Below are 17965 nucleotides of genomic sequence, written 5' to 3' on the forward strand. Positions count from 1 at the left end.
AGTCCCACACTGTCACTGATACCATTTGTTAAACTTGCCATTTGTTTGACTAAGTTAAAAATCTCACTGTTATTAGTGAATTGAATATTTGCCTGTGTATCTAACTTCTTGAGTTCTTTTTTTAAAGAGCAACATTTAAGTTAAAGTGACATAGCATGATTATTAAATATCTTTTCTTTCGATTTTTCTATAGAAGCCTAATTCTGAAAATTTTCTATTAAAAATTATTGTTCCATATTTTTAATCTTTCTGTTTGTTTCTTTGTTTTTGGTTTTTCAAGACAGGGTTTCTCTGTATAGCCCTGGCTGTCCTGGAACTCACTCTGTAGACCAGACTGGCCTCGAACTCAGAAATCCACCTGCCTCTGCCTCCCAAGTGTTGGGATTAAAGGCATTGGCCACCACTGCCCGGACCGTATTTTTGATCTTAAAGGGCCCCAAATCAATGGTTGTTGGTTTGTTTTTTGTTTTTTGTTTTTTTCTCCTTTCCTCTTTCACATATGTGTAATGTAGGCTCTCAGAAGGTCCACAGTGGGCACTTTTGTTACTCAGTCCTTTCTTTCTCTTTTTACCCCAAATGCATTTTAGTCCACAACAAACAGAATTCTGATTTGCAGGGTTCCCTAAAACATACTTTAGAAAATGTCATTTGGGAAGGGGGATGTTGGAAAGTGAGTGTATAATGAATAAATCTTTTCTTTGAGTGAGTTGTACACTGGCAAATATATGCCAGAGGTCACAACAGATGGTAGGGATGGTTCATAGAAATAACTTCTCTCTTGTTTACCACACTCAGTGTGAAAGGGAGCATCAGGTCAAGAATTCTATCATAGAAGAACTGGTGTCTTTGATGAATGAGGTAGCAGGCTGCCTTGGGATCTGTTCATTGATTTCTGATGCACATTTAGCTTTGGTAAGACATTCAGGTTTCCACTCAATTTGAAAGGTGTCTTTAATAAATAAAAGCATGTAATGCATCTCTAAACTGCAGACTGATTCATGCTTTTGTACCCCACATTTATATTCCATTCAGTGTTTAAACTGACAGTACAACCTACTATTCTTTTTAAAATGTATCTTAAAACGTGCATATATATAATCCTAGCATTTGAGAGGCAGCTAGGAAGATCAGGATTCAAAACCATCCCTCCCTACAGTGGAGATTCAGGCAGCTAGCAGCCCACTTGTCCGTTAAGTTAGTTTGAAGCCATGAGACCTTGTCTCAAAACAATTAAAAAGGAAGGAAAGCTTAGGAAAGGAGAGGTACAATAAACTGAGCATAACCCTATGGGATCAGTGCTTTTGTCCTTGGGCCTGGTGAGGCCCCTGCCTGATGCTGTATAGGAAGCTGAGATCAGTCACATGGCTTGTGATTTTTTTCTGACCCATGATGCCTACAAAGTTTGTTCTGGCTAAAGGAATTATGATAACACAGAGCAGACACTCTGTCTACAACTAGCTTGTTCAAAAAATATTGATTATCAGATTAGAACAGGGTGAAAAGAAGGGTTCAGTTGATTACGTACCTGGTCAACAAGCATGAGGACACTAGTTTGGATCGCCAGCACCCACATAAGAGACAGGCTTGGCAGCTTTTGCATCTAATCCTAGCACTCAGGGGAAGGGCAGGCAGATCTCTGGAACTCATTAGACATAAAGCCTAGCTGAGTAAATGAGCTCTGAATTCACTGAGAGACCTTGTCTTACAAACTAAAATAGACAGCAATCTAGGAAGACATCTAACATTGGCCAATGACTTCCACATACACATGCACACATAAAAATACATACATGCAATTTATATCCATGGAAACAAACCCAGCATATTTGTTCCCTAAAATCTGCCTTCTCCCAATCAGAAGTGTTGCAATTGTTGAATGAGCTAAAGCTTCTATTTGGGGAAGTTTATGTGTGACCACAAGAGTCACCAGGTGTTATAGCCTAAGGTGGGGCATGAGCACTAGGTCCTGGCCACACTGTTGTCAGATCCTTAATATAGCAGAAAGGGAATCTGCATGGAAGGGAGCATCAAATCAAATACTGAAGGCATATGAAAGCTATGCACTTGAAGCAAGATAAATAAACACCTAGACTCAAAACTTGAGGGATTCCATAACATGTTTGCTACAAAATGCTTTTTAAATGCCTGTGTAGGAGGGTGCCCAGTAGAGATATGAGATGGTATAGTCAAGTGGTAAGGACACATCATCAGTAAAGGACAAGTTGAGATTCATGAAGAAATGTCTGACAGCTGAGACTCATTCTGCAAAATAGTTAAGGTCCTGTAGATCTAAGAAAGAGTTTTTCTAGCAGAACTCAAGACTTACCCTGCTGAAGGCCACTCATGCCTCTAAACTGGTTTGATTGCCATGAGAATATGCAGAGCACAGCTGGCACAACTGGACAGGATTAAATAGCATACTGTGCTGAGACATACACACTTCCTGGTTGTGATTAAACATGATTGTTCAGAGAAGAATGAGTGTGTGTGTGTGTGTGTGTGTGTGTGTGTGTGTATGATGCCAACAATTCATTCTCAAACAGTGGAAAAACTGAAAGGGCCTTGGTCTGTTTCTAAAATTGTTCTGTAGGTGTGAGACTGCTTCAGAGCAAAATTCACCCTGTGCACACATGTTCACGCACCTGTGTCCTCTATGAAACTGGATTGTCAGAGCACAGACCTAAACAAGCTTGTAAGCTAGGTGCATCCATTTCATCTCAGGCGCCTTGCCAGAGGCAGATAGGGCTGTGGACTTGGATACAGCAATCCTTCCTCCCTCTCTGGGCTGTGCAGCCTACTATCCAATGGGACACTAGGGTTTCACAGTTCAGACTTTCATTCTTCACACCTAAGTGGGTGGCTAGAAGGATCCAGTAGTGAGGACATGACTGCCCATGTAAATGTAACCTTTTATTAGCACACAAGAATTCCCACAAAAAGAAGTGGCTTTTGGATCATTTTATAAGCACTGTTGTTTTGAGCATCTTAAAGGCGAATCTGTTTTGAGTCGAATAATTTGTGCTGCTCTGTATGTTGTTCAGCTGCTCAGTTTCCCTAATTAAAATGCACGGCTGCTGTCCTATATCACATGTTGGTGAACTTGCTTCATTTCTAACTTTCCATAATTGGAGGCTGCTACATGTACCCAGTGAACACTCAATAAAATTAATTGAGGGTAATGATGATGAAGACTAGATCCATGGTGTCAAAGTTATTTCTCCCAACCACCCCCGCCCTGGAAGCTCAGATTGTTTGCATTTAGAAGTTGTTGCTATGGAGTTGAAGGAATAGATTTGCTGAGAGCTTATGGTATATGATCCATAAAAGGTGGTCATGGTAGGTGTCTGACTGAATAGAAAATGTCAAACTTGATGTGGGAGGATCAGTTTGACTCTTGTGTTTGAGCAGTGTCTTTTATCCAACCCTACTTGAATATCAAACCTATACTTGAATATACTTGAATATCAAACCTATACTTGAATATACTTGAATATCAAACCTATTTTTGTTTTGGGGCCAGCATCTCCCACCTGTCTCTCTGTGGGTCTAGACCTCACCATAGGTCCAGCTTTTTATTACTAAGACCCTTTCTTTCTTTCTTTCTTTCTTTCTTTCTTTCTTTCTTTCTTTCTTTCTTTCTTTCTTTCAGGAAAGTCAGTGGAATGAACTTCTTGAAACTCTGCACAGACTTCCCATCCCTGATCCTGGAGTGTCTGTTCACCTCAGTGTGGTAAGTGGGGCAAGTTCAAGGCAGGCTCGGGTATGGGATTCTCCCTCTCTCTGAGATTCACTGAAGAATAGATGCTTCCCAAATGACTAGTCATATCCTTAGTCAAAGATTCAAGGAATAGGATAGCTGGACCTATCAGCCTTGTCATCCCCTATTTTTGGCTACCTATATTACCCTTTGTCACAGTTAAAGTCCATTCTGAACCTTCAGTCTTCAACACTGCCTCTCTTCTGTTTGCCTGTTAACTCATGCATCCTTCAGAACTATTCTGATTCTGTTTCCTCAGAAATCCTCCCCAAATTCTCAGTCTGAATTAGCCTTTCTTTTTAGCCCTTCCCCTTACATGATCCTGGAGACTTAATTCCTCTGGGAGTAAACTGGTTATCAGTCTCTATGCCATGAAGACAGAGGGAGAGTACTCAGTATAGTTCCTGGTCTACAGCACTCATTATTTCTTTGAGTGCTTTGAGGTACATCCTGCACATTGTTTAGTGCGGGGCAGTGGATGTGGGGTAATAGAGGGAGTGGGAGAAAACCTGCGTCCAGCCAGAGTTCCAGCGGGTGGATGAGGAAGACTGTCACATGCTTTCCACGCAGCCCCTGGTGAGGCCGGCCATGGCCACGCAGAGAGAGGGAGGAAGGGAGAGAGAAAAGGAGGTCTAGAGATGGGAGTAAGAAAGGTAAAAGCTTAAAGAGAGTGAGGAGGGGCCAAGCAGCTCCTTTTATAGTGGGCTGGGCTATCTTGCTGTTGTCAGGTAACTTGGGAGGAGCATACCTGGCTATAGTCAGGTAACTGTGGGGGTGAAATCTAGCCAGAATGCCAGAAGCTTGGGACATTGTCTGCGTGACTTATAGTTGCAGAATTATGGAGTTGGGGGCTCTGTGGTATCAAGCACCTGTCTCTGGGAACATGGCTCGCTGTTCCATTCCTTGAGTTTTCTACTGGGTTGCCAGAGCAAGCCTCATTCAACCAAAATAGGCTGCCTTTCACGGCCCCACAGTTTAGTATGCTACCTGATGGGAAATTTCTGTTCCAGTTGTCTATTTTGCTAGTGATTGAAGTGACTTAAATCAAGACCTTTAACTATATGGGCTCAGCTTCCTTATCTGCCAGATAGGACATCAAAAGAGGTGTGTAGAATCTTTTCCATAATTCATTTACTAAATTCTTTATCTCTTAGTTGGAAGCTGCCATTGCCTTTATCAGAATTCTGTGGTGGAGACCATTTGGCCAGGCACCTATTGTCATGCAGACCTGTCTCCCTATCCCAGAGCCCTGGCAGGTTAGAGAGTTTTCTCCTCCAGCTTCTCAAGAAGCAGTTACAGTACTTGTTTCAGGGATCAGGAGGGTGTCTGACTTCATAAGGAAAAGTAATGGGTTTTACCAGAATGGTATTAAAAGCCATAGTATTGCCAGTAATAACAACAATAACAAATCTATTTTAAGTTTCTAATTTATACTAATGTATACCTGTGATGTTCAAAATCGTTCCCAATGTAGGTATTAACATTCTCATGTCATAGAGGAAAGGTTTAGAGAGGAAAGGGCATGCATGTAAAGTCATGCAATTTACAAATGATGAACTAGCCTTTACAATGCTAAGGTAATAGGGATAAGGGATGGACACAGGGAAGGAGGGAAGGAATTTACTTATGGAGGATTTGCTCTTAGGGAAGTAGAGGCTGCCTGAAAAGATGAGCAAGTAAGCTTTAGACCCAGTCATCACTGAAGCAGAGCAACCCTGCCTTTGTCTCAAGTCTTTTTTCTGAAACAGCTTGATGTCACTGCTTCAGCCTGTAATAGCATCCGACAGGTAGCTGTGGAGTAGCCAGGCTAGGTCACCAGCTGCCTGGGAGGAAGGGCCACTCCTTCCCCAAATGTCTGCACTGGCAGCATGCTGTCAGGCCTCAAGGACAAGCCATTTCAGGCAGGAGGAACTATTGGGTGTGCAGCTGTTTCATTCCAGTGGATTCTAGGAATGTTTCTGACCTCCCCTGGTCCCCAGCATTTCATGGGCAATGGAGCAAGACAGAATCTCAAAGGACAGCCTGGGGACTGGTTGGTTTGGAGTTATGCTGGCTCACTCTTTACAATCCACTGCATCTGTAAAGGCAGATGTCCCCCCTCTCCACTAGACATTCTTCTTCCCAAAATGCATTTCTGATTTGAAGGTCTGGTATTTCATTTGGAATAGAAATCCTAACATATTTGTGAAATGCCTTATAAAGATACAGCCTGGGCTTTGTATCTTGAACCACTTTCCACAATAGAATGTTTCTGTGTATCTAATGTAGGTGATTGAGAAAAGTAGAAATGCAAATTAACAGTTTAAATTATAATAATTGTAAAATAAAAATCCAGTTGTTAATCCTGGTGTGGTAGTGTATGTCTGCCTTCCAACATTCTGGAAGCAGAAGTAGGGAAGAATCAGTGCAAGCCCAAAAGCCCAGTCTGGTCTATGTAGGAATTTCTAGACTAGCTGAAGCTACATAGTGAAACACTGTGTCAAAATCAATAAAATAGTAAGTAAGTAAAATACCATTTTTTGTAAGCTAAGTGCCTCATGTAGAAGTGTTTTCTCAGGTTCTTGTGTATAAATGCAGAGACATAAAGAGTCTGTGGATACAGTGGATAGGGCCTGGGTATGGCATGACTGGTTCCAGCCTAGATCCTCCACATGCTCACTGATCTTAGACTATCTGCCTCTCTGAACATTAATCATGTCCATTTGTAATATGGAGATAATATCTATCTTCAAATTTTATTGTGGCAACTAGAAATGATGTTTATAAAGTATTTAATACAAATTTTTCCATAAGCAGATGTTCAATAAATATCTTTTAAGTGTCAGACTAACAGCTCATTATTACCATCATTGGTACAGCTTGTCTCCAGGACCTTTTATTTTAGAACGAAGATACAACTCACTTTTCAAGAAACCTATTTATTCTTCCATTACCCAGGAGTGTAAGGGGTTGGGGGGGTGGGGAGGTCCAGATGGGAACTTAGGCCATGGCTGAGCTGAACCTTTCTGCCCATGACCTTTCCTGGCCTTTCACAATCCATCTTTAATTGGCCAGCACAAGGCTCCTTCCAGTGCCACTTACCATTATCTTCTGAGCCTTTAACAGCAGCCAAGGAGGTGGCATTAGTTCAGCCAGTTTTCATTTAACTTGGAGATATGGGCTTGTTACAAACATGGAGATGTCTCATTGCAAGTCTTTGAAGTCAAGTCTTCAAACTCTCCCAGGCTTCATGACAATCACACTGCAAGTGAGGAGCTTATTCTCCATTGGCAACCATCTGTAGCCCTTTCATGTGGCATGAGTAGCCTTTGGCTGGAACTGTCCTGAGCAGATTTTGATTACAGTATAGATTGATGTGACCTTAGATGCTAAAATGGAGTAGCAGGATTGGTTGGGATATCCTGTCACTTAATGAGTGATTGTAGTGTTATTTGGTTACTAAGAGTCCTCTGCCTTATTGAACTCTGCCTTACTGAACAGCAAACTACAGAACTGGCTACTTTCTTGTGTTCAGAAACTCACAAAATATCACATTGAGAATTTAGATTTAAGCTTCTTTGATTTTTTTTTCATTCATGTTCCCAAGACATTCATTCTCCTGCTGATGAGTTAATGCTCCTAGCTTGGTCCAACATTAGCCTAAGCAGCTCTAATATGGATATTTCTTACAACAGCCATGGGGCTTCCTCATCTGAGTAAGGAAGATGCTTTAGAACATTTACCTAAATTTGGAATAAAGTTCTAGTTAAAACATCTTGAAAAAAATTATGCAGCTCATGTCTTTTCTTTTCCAGCATTCTTACTTCACTGTGCCTGATAGCAGAGAGCTTCCCAGCATACCTGAGAATGTGAGTACCTGGAAAATGACCACTATACTTATTTATTTATTGTTTATGTTTTTAAAAGAAAGGGGTATGTTTTCAAATGTAGTTACAGTGGATTGCTGAAACAAATATTAAAAAAAGAAAAACAATGGGCTATAATAGCAAAAACAAATTGAAAATATCTCCAAAGTGTAGACACAAGGTTTTCTTCATATTTCTCAAAGTAATCACTTATTAATGGTTGATATGAATTTATTCTGTTCTTTCTAGGGCATACTAATATAGCTTAAAATTACCTATTAGAAAAGCATCTTAGCATTTTCACTGATAAGAATCATTGTTGTCTACTGCAAAAATCTTCATTTGAGGGAACTTAGGTGTTCCCTCACAATAGAGACTTAGATTCTCCTTTCTCTTATAAGATGGAATGTTCTTAGCAAAGAAATTCCCCTGTGAAAGTTTACAAATGCAGGTGTTCATAAGTAGAACCATGCTTCTGTGCTCATGTCTCAGGAAGCTTGTAGTAAGTGAAGGAGGACAGTGCCTTCTAAGGGCTGAGAAGCAGCCAGCTAAATTGGCAGATGTGTTTGCCCTCTGAAGAAGCTGAGTGACATGTCTACCTTAGGACACAATATTTTATTGTGATTATAAATTGTAAAATGTAGAATGAAGCCTAAAGCAGCCATCAGAGAGGCCTGTGGTAAAATATAAGTGGCACACTGACTGTGATTGTTGCCTACTTTTGAGCACCAAGTATCAGTGGAATTATAAGCTGTTTGTCCTTTTCTGCTGGCTTATTTCACTTAACATAATGCCTTTAAAGTTTACCTGTATTGTAGCAGGTGCCAAAGTTCCTTTCCATTTAAAAAGATGTGACCAAAAGCACCCCAAATTGGAAATCCCATGGTCTGGAATGCATTTGTAAGAACAATGAAGTTGAATTTGAGTTTGAGAAATCAAAAGGGCTGGGCATATAGCTCAGTGACCAGCACTTGCTTGATGTGTACAAGGGTCTAGTTTTCCATAAAGCACTAGAGAAAAGCAGCTCAATGGCGAGGATGTGGAGAAAGAAATTAGAAAAAGAGTAACAAAAAAAGTAGAAAAATAATTTATTGTTAAGGTTACAAACCAAGACTTTTTAAGAACTTACAAAGATTAATTGAGAGAGTCTGGAGGGGGGAAAGGGAAGGAGAAAAGTGACAAGACCAGATTGTAATCAAGATATATTAAAGTAAAACTTTAAAAGATAAGGAAACATCTCTAACACATTTGGAAAGTGAAAATTTTTCTAGAAAAGTGTGGCTGAAGTTAAGATAAATGTAATATGAATAGAGAATGACTTGGAAAGATGAAAACATTGTCATCTCCACTCTATTTCTATAAGAAAACAGCAGTGTTGCATTTATCTTGTCAGCGTGTTCAAGATTTTAGTTGAGAGAGAGAGAGAGAGCGCTCAGATCACTTCATTTCAGAAGTGCTTCTCAAGCTTTGCCTTCCTTCTTTGTGGCCTCAGACAGTGCTGTGCAGAGCCCTGGGGTGCTCATGGATCCTGGAGAGATAGATGGATGGTGACTACAGTGCTGGTTGCCCGCTCTACTGTTATTTAGATCTGGTTAATTTATCACTACTTAAATTGGGAGTTGGGTACTACTTGAGACCAAAAGATTCCTTTGACTTATTTAAAAACAACAACAACAACAACAAAGCACCCTACGTTTAGAAGGTACAATTTAACAACACGCAGTGGGGAATAAATTAACTGCATACCTCCAAAAATGCTTCTTTATCTAATTATATATTAAAAATATTTGCCCATCTCATTCAAAATCCATCACAAAAAATCAACACAGAAGTGTATATTAAAAACAATGCAAACCCGATTGTGGGTCTTGTCCAACTTGTTGTAGGTGAGATCTTGGTTAACATCTTCCTCTTTCTTTGTTTTATTCCACCATTCTCAAGAATCATTTTCCAGAGAGATTATGTTGCTGGAGGCAACAGTTTTGAACTTGCATGATTACGTAGTATGAATGTGGAATTCTAGTTTGCAAAATAACTCTCCTTTCAGAAATATGAAGGCTAACTTCTTTTTACTCTTGAAGCTTAGGAGGTTTGACCAATTTGATCCCTATTATCTTTTAAGATCTATTGGCTTCTAATATCCTGAAATTGAACCATGATGTACCTTAATGGGCTCATTTTCACCCATTGTCCTGGGCATTGATCATCTTATCCACTTTGAAAACTCACTCCTTATGCTTACAAATATTTTCACACACTATTATGTTGTTTTACTTTGCTTTGTTATTATCTCTCTCTCTCTCTCTCTCTCTCTCTCTCTCTCTCTTTTTTTTTTTTTTTTACTGTTTTCCACATTTCTCTTTTAGACCAACCTCTACTTTATTCAACAATTTTTACATTCTGTAAAATTTTCTACTTTGGCCATCTTACTGTTACTTTTTTTTTATCTTATCTGTGAGACTATAATTCCCAGATTTAAAAACTGATTTTCTTTCTCCTCCTCTCCCTCCTGTAGACACCAGCAACCGTCCCAGTTCACAACCCTCCCAGCTCACAGTACTCCCAGTTCACAACCCTCCCAGTTCACAACCCTCCCAGTTCACAACCCTCCCTGCTCACAACCTTCCCAACACAGCCCTCCCAGCTCACAGCCCTCCCTGCTCACAGCCCTCCCAGCTCACAGCCCTCCCAGCTCACAGCCCTCCCAGCTCACAGCCCTCCCAGCTCACAGCCCTCCCAGCTTACAGTCCTCCCAGTTCACAACCCTCCCTGCTCACAACCCTCCCAACACAGCCCTCCCAGCTCACAGCCCTCCCAGCTCACCCTCCTGAGAACCTGGTGCTACACAATCTGCATTTCCACACCAGCTCCTTCACCATTGTCACACCCCAGTCCTAGCTCCTGTCTGTCTTGTGAATCTCTTACTGAGCTCTGGCTGACATGTGCCTTGTTACATTTTAAAGTAGGTACTGAACATCTCACCCAAAGTACTGTGCTCATCAGCAGAGCTTGACAGAGTACAGAGGTGGATACTCTTACATATCATCAGAACCTTTTCCTTAGGGTTAGTCAGTTTTCTTCTGGGGAGTGAGTGTTTTATTACCAGTGCTAAGGAAGGTGAGTGGGTTATGAGATGACCACATGTGCTCTGGTTACCTTGGTTTCATCCTTTTTTTCTAATTAGTGCTTTTGGAACCATTCTCAGCTTTACCTGTTATCCCCAAGCCCTTCTTCCTCAGAGCTTCTAATCAGATTACTCCCTCTGGACAGGTGCAGGAAGCCAGCTGAGGAACTGGGGGCTGGAGAGAAAAAATTTGGGAATGAATGAATCACTTGTGCCTTTTTCTAACCTTTGGAGGCTGAGCAGCTTCACTTCTTGAGCTTCCCTGCGCTCTGTGTGTGAGCTGGGCTTGGTGCTTTTTGTCATGTCCACCCACCCACCTCACCCTTAGTCTCCAGCTTTTCCTTTATCCTCTCCATCAACTTTTATGCCCAGGTAATCTTTTGTTGTCTGTGTCTGTGTCTGGATTGGTTTTTTTGTTTGTTCGTTTGGTTGGTTGGTTGGGTTTCTTGTTTGTTTGTTTGTTTTGTTTTAACAACCTTGGGTGTTACTCACTATATGGTGGTATCAGTCTCCTCCTTGGACTATCCTCTAAACTATGACAGCCTGAAATGTCTCAGTCATGGCCCAGTGTGCCCTCAGACAAACCAGTTTATTAGTAACATCATTTTACAATTTAAAAGACAGACATATCTCTCCTATTCTTCAGGATTCCTAACTTTAAAAATGTGTTTACTTGACTTTTCCTGGGAGGGTGGTGTCAGAGGAGAAGAGAGAAACTTGGAGTTTCTCATTGAGGAAACGCCTAGATGGATTGTCATGTTTCTTCTGTGCTAAATACTAACATGATCAGGTACTTAGATCTAACTCATCTTTTTATTTTAAGGACCACGACTTCCTTAAGAACTTGGTTTTTAAAGTAGCTGGAAGTTTGTATAATTTCTCAATTCTCAGCATCTTAACTGCTAAGGTTAGAGATATTTGTTTGAATGGTCTTCAGCTTTTTCAGATATTTGTTTGTAGGTCTTCAGATTTTCAAATATCTTTTTCAAATCTTTGTTTGTAGGTCTTCAGACACCTACAGCTCCTGGCTGCACTGTGTCTAGCTCCTAGCTGCACTGTGTGTCACCTCCTCTATCCCCACCATTTTTGAAATTTAGATTTTCTCTTCTGGTTTTGCCACTAATGAACTAATTCCCTATATACGACCCATTGTCTCCTAAATCCTCCTTTGCAAACCAGTAAAGGTCTGGTCTTGTTTGTTTCTAAGCAGAATAGTAGTACCAATCTGCCAGTCTCCTAACACATACCATTCCATTTTAATCCCTGCCAGCTACTCTGTGAGAGGTAGACATGAGCCCTATTTCACATGCACAGAGCCCAGTGCTCATAGGCTCTGGTTGCTAGCCTTAGTCTTCAGGTCAGCAGGGTGTAGCAACCCCTGTTCAGAAAGTTTGGCCCCCTAGGGTCGACTTGTGATATTCATGAGAAAAAAAATGATATTTTATATCTGAAACACAACAAAGCAAGGAAGCTTTTATGCTAAGGAGACTGAACTTTTGTGAGACCAATTTGTGTGGGTTTGACACAGAATCACTATAGAGCTCTAGCCATGTTGAAATTTGCATTTTAATCTCTTGGTGATTTTTCAAGGATTAATTTAAAATGACTAAATTGCTGCATTGCAAATTGAAACAAGCAATAACCACAGGGTTGTTAATGTGCTGTCATGGATAGAACATGGATTTCAGAGACAGCCAGACACAGGGCCCCACCAGCCTGAGCCCTTGGGCTTCTTGTCTTCTTAGAACCTCAGCATTCTAATCTGATAAAGGGAAGTACAAAGAGCAGAAGTTTTAAATGGTAAGTTTCAAGGACAGTGCTGAGCACCACTAGAACTTTCTTTTTCTCCTCATTCTAGTTTCCTGGAGATTCAACCTCCTGAGGTCTCAGTATGACTGCAAGCTGAGGAATGTGATTCCCCATTGCTTGTCCTTTCTGGATGTTAGCTGACATTCTTGGCTGTACAAATTAATGTCTTCCCTCCCTGAGATATGTCTTAGTGGCCCCTGCCATCACTGGTGTGGTGAATAGGGTGTGGCGGCCCGTGCTTAACATAGAAGAGGTTTCTGCAGACACATTGATTGTCTCTGCTAAAGGACGACCTAAATTTAAGAAAGTAAGCAACTGAAGGACATATGCCCTTTAGAATATGAAACCTAACAACATTATGATTTCTGACATCAGAGAAAGGTTAGTGTAAGTAAAGAAGGAAGAGCTAGTACTTTTTTAATGCCCTTCAGTTCTGGTAGCTCAGACCAGGCACCATTTGTTATTTCCTAAGCTCTTACACTAGACAGTGATGTGATTGTTAGCCCCTTTGAAGAACAGGGAAACACAAAGTTGTAAATTCACTTATTTAGTAGCTGAGTGCAAAAACCAAAATTCATACCTGGGTGGGTCTAAGCCCAGTATGGAGATGTTTCTAGGCCAAGGTCTCAGTAACATGTGTGTGTTCCTAAGAGATCATTAGTGTGAGCAATGTGACTAATGCATGAATAGTTGGTTAGTGCCACTTGTCCTTTAAGGATGGAGGATTAATACCTGGAACTTGTAGATGCATGACTACATGCTACTAATGACTAACTGACTGACTGACTGACTGACTGACTGACTGGTTGGATGAATGAATGAACTAACAAAGTGCCAGACCCTGAGAGAGGAAAAAGAACAGCTCCTTAGAGCTGGCTTTTGGGGCAATTTGTCTACAAGTTGTTAATGAAAAGCAAATGTGGAAAATTAATTCTTTCCACTTTCAGCTCCTTGTTGAAGTTAATTCTCATTATTTCTACAATTTCTTTGTAAAAATATTTTCTTGCTTTTCGCTGAAAAACGATTACTATGTAATTGCTCATCAGGGTTTTCTTTGTCTATCAAGATAACACATGTAGGAGTAAATTTTATGCAGTCAGTAATTAAATGAGCATAAATCTTTATAAATTTTAAACAAGTGACCTGCATTTAAGAAAAAGTCACAGATCATGGACAGATGTGTAGTAATAATTACATTGTAAGCTGACTGCATAAGAGATATTTTGTTTTGCACCCAGGTTTTGAAGTTTATTTTTGATTAATGGATAATCATATAGGCCTTAATTTGAAGTATTAAACCTGTCTTAATTATCTGGTCAGTGTCATACCAAGTAGCTAATGATGCGAGGAAAGTGTTTAGCTGGATGGTTATATGTGACATTGCCCAGACTCCACTTTGTCAAAAGATGCACCATGCTCTAGAAAAGATTTATGAAGTTATTGTAGCTTTCACAAATAAACAAAGTTGAGATGGCAGAAGTGGACCTGTTATCAAATACTGAGATTGTTCCTATGAGTTGTTGGATCGTTGTTTATTCTAATAGTCTTTTTCCTGTGCACAGAGGATAAAGCTGGCCTCGGTAACTCTGCTTTCTGTTCTATAATGCACTTTTCTCATTTGACTGTTCAAATGAATTTGCAGATTTTTTTCTTGGGCAGATTATTTTAGAACCCCAAATTTGTAATTCCCTTATAAGAATCTGATACCACTGGTACCACTAAGATAACTTAAATTTTTTTTTAATCACTTAAAGGCTTAAGCTGTTTTCATATTGTAAAAGTTGGGCCTAATGACAAAACATACCTGTACTTTCAGTTACTCAGAACACTTAGTTGAGAGGAAGCCTGAAGCTTAAGATCTGGGGACCAGTTTGAACAATGTAGCAAGATTCTGTTTCTCTTTAAAGAAAAAAGTCATATTGTAAAATATTTGAGTAAGAGTTATTTTAGGACTTGAGACCCATTTACACAACCAAGCCTTTGACCCAGGAATCAGTCTCTAGAGTGAATGCAATGAGTCTTTATTCCTGTACGGAGATGGAGTCTCAGAGTCTAATCAAATGACAGACTGGGGCAGACTAACATCTGCTTTGAAGGCTCCAAGGAGTACCCAGCTTAGAGTCGGTTCTTTGGTTTGAGGATTATCTCATTTCCCTATGGTATTGAACCTAAGACGCTTTCTCTCTAAGCCACACGATATCCCCTCCTGGGCCCAGCTCTTTCCAACCCAACCCCCGACCTCCACCTGCTTCATAACCTCAGGCATGGAGCACAGTGAGTGTGAAGCCCCCAGCCACTTAGGCTGGTGCTAGAGCAAACAGAGAGCAAGAAAGGAACAGCTCCTGGGAGGTGCTCCTTGGGGGCATGGGGTTTGCTAGGTGTTGCTCCCCTCTTTGTCTAGATTGAGACCTTTGCCAATGTCTTTTTTGTACAGATGAAAAATAGAAGCTAGGGGTTCAAGAACACGATGCGGCACGTAACTTCCAAAAATTCACCTTTCATGCTGCACTGTCTGGAGTCCCCCTTGGATCTGAATTCTGGCCAGACTGGCACTTTCATATTCCTGCTGTCCATCCATACAGGGGATGGGAGAGGTGAACAGTGTATAATAAAGTCCAAGCAAAGAAAGGAGTTTTCTCAAACCTAGAAATGGACTGGCACTAAAAAAACCCCAAGACCAGAGTGCAGAGCCCAGGAAACAGTCCTCCAAGCAGGTCGGTCCTCATTTCCTGGCAGGAGTATTATTACCTGGTAGTAACTGGCACAGGATGAAGGGGTAGGTACTTGGGCTTACCTGTGATAGAGTTGCAGTGGTCCAAAGTTTCATGCTGAGGAAAAGGAAGCAGAAATACCATGTTCAACAGGAATGGTGGTTGTTTAGAAGGAGGGTTGACATTCAAACAAATAGAAATGTTTGGACAAACAGAAGGTGTGGTGTACAGAGCCTTGGAACCATGGAGGCCATAGTGCCAAAGAGCCTTTCTTCCTTCCCTCTCCAAGTCTAATCCTGTGGTTAAGAGTGGTTTTGTGGGGATTTTGTTTGTTTGTTTGTTTTAACATATATAGGTAAAGTTTTCTTTTGAACTGATTACACATTTGGATTCTTTTCCCCCTGGAGTGTGGCAGTAACCAGATAAGTGGTTAATAGGTCCTAGGTCCTCCATTTGCCTTCTTTTTTCCTGCTGTCATAGGCTTTGAGATTTTTGTTTTGTTTTGTTTTGTTTTGTTTTGTTTTGTTTTGTTTTGTTTTATGTGTGTAGCTGTTTTGCATGTATGTAGTATGTGCATCACATACGTTCATGGTATCCACAGAGGCCCAAAGAGGGTGTCAGATCCTCTATAACTGGAGTTACAGAAATTTGTGAGCTTCCATGTGGATGCTAGGAATTGAACCTAGGTCCTGTGGAAGAGTAGCCAGTGTTCTTAACTGCCTCGCCAGCCTCAAGGAGCTCTTTTTGAAACCCAAATGTGATCCTGTCCTTTTTCCTGTGGCCTTTCACTAGCACTGAGTCACCTATCTGACTCAGCTTGAGTTTCTGTCAGGTGCCTTTTTCTTCTTAATATACTGCACTGTCTCTGCTAGACCACTCTCCCATGCCCTGCTTACCAGAGCCAAAGGACAGGTAGTCTTCAACCACTTGATTCCTCTACATACAGATTTATTCTTTCATCAAACTGCGAGAGTGCTGGACTTTGTAATTTGTCCACAGGTACTCAACCTAGTAGAAAAACATACTTAAATATGAGTTACTATAAGATAGGGACAAATTGCCATGGAAACACAAAGGAGCATTTGGCAGAGGAATCCAGGAACCCTTCCAGGAGGAGGTGACACAAGGCTGATCTCCTCTGTTTAGAAATGAACATGTTTAGAATGGAGAAGAGTATTCTGAGAGGAAGTAAAGGCCTGATGGGTGGGAATGACAGAGCAAGTCTGGGAAGTTGAGCTTTGCCATGGAGCTTAAGCTATTGGGCACTTAACAACAAGAGGGAGATCCCTGTCTCCAAGGCACTTGGCGGAAACTAAGAGTGAGCCAGGACCCCCTCTGCCCTGCGAGTGCTCCCCTGTCCAAGAAGTTCCTCAGTTGGGGCCGTTGGCACTCCCTCCCACTCTGGCGGGTGGCATCCCAGAAGGAAAGAGGCAGGGGAGGAAGCAGATAAGAGAGACAGCTTCTGTTTAGACACAAATATCTTGGTGATCAGCACAGATGGGATGAGAAATACCAAAAAAAGTACATGACAGTTTAGAAAGAATTTGGCTAAATGTTACATATTTTTAACATACCTGTGTAGAGTTTTGGACCAAGCACCTGTGTCCCTCCAATCTCGACTGGGAATGGGGGCCTGCCTCAGTTGAGTGGTGTTTTGTTTCAAAAACACACCCTTTCCCATCCACAAAAGTATCCTTGTGAATTTTTTTTTCCTCCCACCAAAATAAGGCACAGGATTTGTCTCTGACGCTGTGTCTCCCTATTTGGACGGCAAGCTGTGTAACATATTTCTCCTCAGCGTGAAGCTTCTTGGCAGACTCTTGAGGCCACGTTTTGGTGGCTTCAGAGTTATCTTTGGATCTGTCAAAAGTGCTAATGGGCTTTCTGGCCTTCTTTAAGCTCCTCATTTCTATTTTCTTGTTACTTCTATCCTCTTCTAAAAGAAAAATTCATATAATTCATCAGCATTTAAGCTCTCTCTGAAATGCTCAGCTGAGGGCCTTGTATTTTTGTTTGTGAGAACTGCTCTGCCGTGTCACTGTCTCAGGAACAAACCCCACCCTGACATCATTAACTCAGCCCTCCTCAGTCCACTGGGCAGAGGAGTGCTTCTTGCCCAGTTTCATCAGACTTTAGCGCTCTTTTTTTTTTTTTTTTTCATCGAGTTTGTTAGGAGGCAAACTGGTATAGCTGTTAACAGATAACTTTTAGATTCAAGAGACCTGCTCTTGGCTCTGCCCTTTCTAACTGGGTGATCTTTATAGATAACTAAGGCTTTGTAAGCTTTTATTTCTCCACTGAGACATGGTAATGCTTACCTAAAAGTTATTAGGAGGAAGAGAAAGAACATAGATAAAGCACACATTGCCTGGCATGTAAAGATTCTGCTATAAACAGGGCAACAATTCCCTAAGTTCCCTAAGGGGCAGGAGAGTTCCCTCTTCTTTGCACATATATTTCCTCTTATTTTCCCTTACACTCAATACTTTATGAATGTGATATTTTAAGGTATTATATACTTTAAGGTATTATATATTTAAACCCTAAACTGAGTCTTCTGCTGTTCACTTATCATGTGACCCTTGTTATATTACATTACTTTTCTGTGCTTCTGTTTTACAACTTTAAATAGAGAAAGTGACATCTATGTACAAGGTATGGTTTTATAGTTAAAGCAGGATGACCTGTGTAAAGCCTCATCATGTTAGATAGCGAATGA

General features: G+C 40.9%; 1 protein-coding gene across 8 annotated transcripts in view; it reads left to right on the forward strand.

The window, feature by feature from the left end:
• Dennd1a (DENN domain containing 1A) overlaps positions 1–17965 on the forward strand; it is a 500745-nt gene that overhangs the window by 255299 nt on the left and 227481 nt on the right. For all 8 annotated transcript variants that reach the window (XM_085834969.1, XM_085834968.1, XM_085834966.1 and 5 more), the window contains 2 exons: positions 3650–3730; positions 7552–7605. Coding sequence is in view for 7 of the 8 variants with exons in the window: in XM_085834968.1 (XP_085691094.1) it covers positions 3650–3730; positions 7552–7605 (135 nt within the window). In the remaining variant the exon portion in view is untranslated. The remainder of the gene's footprint in view (positions 1–3649; positions 3731–7551; positions 7606–17965) is intronic.

Source organism: Mus caroli, unplaced genomic scaffold (assembly GCF_978045245.1).
Source record: "Mus caroli unplaced genomic scaffold, Mus_caroli_1 scaffold_2, whole genome shotgun sequence".
Lineage (NCBI taxonomy): Eukaryota > Metazoa > Chordata > Mammalia > Rodentia > Muridae > Mus > Mus caroli.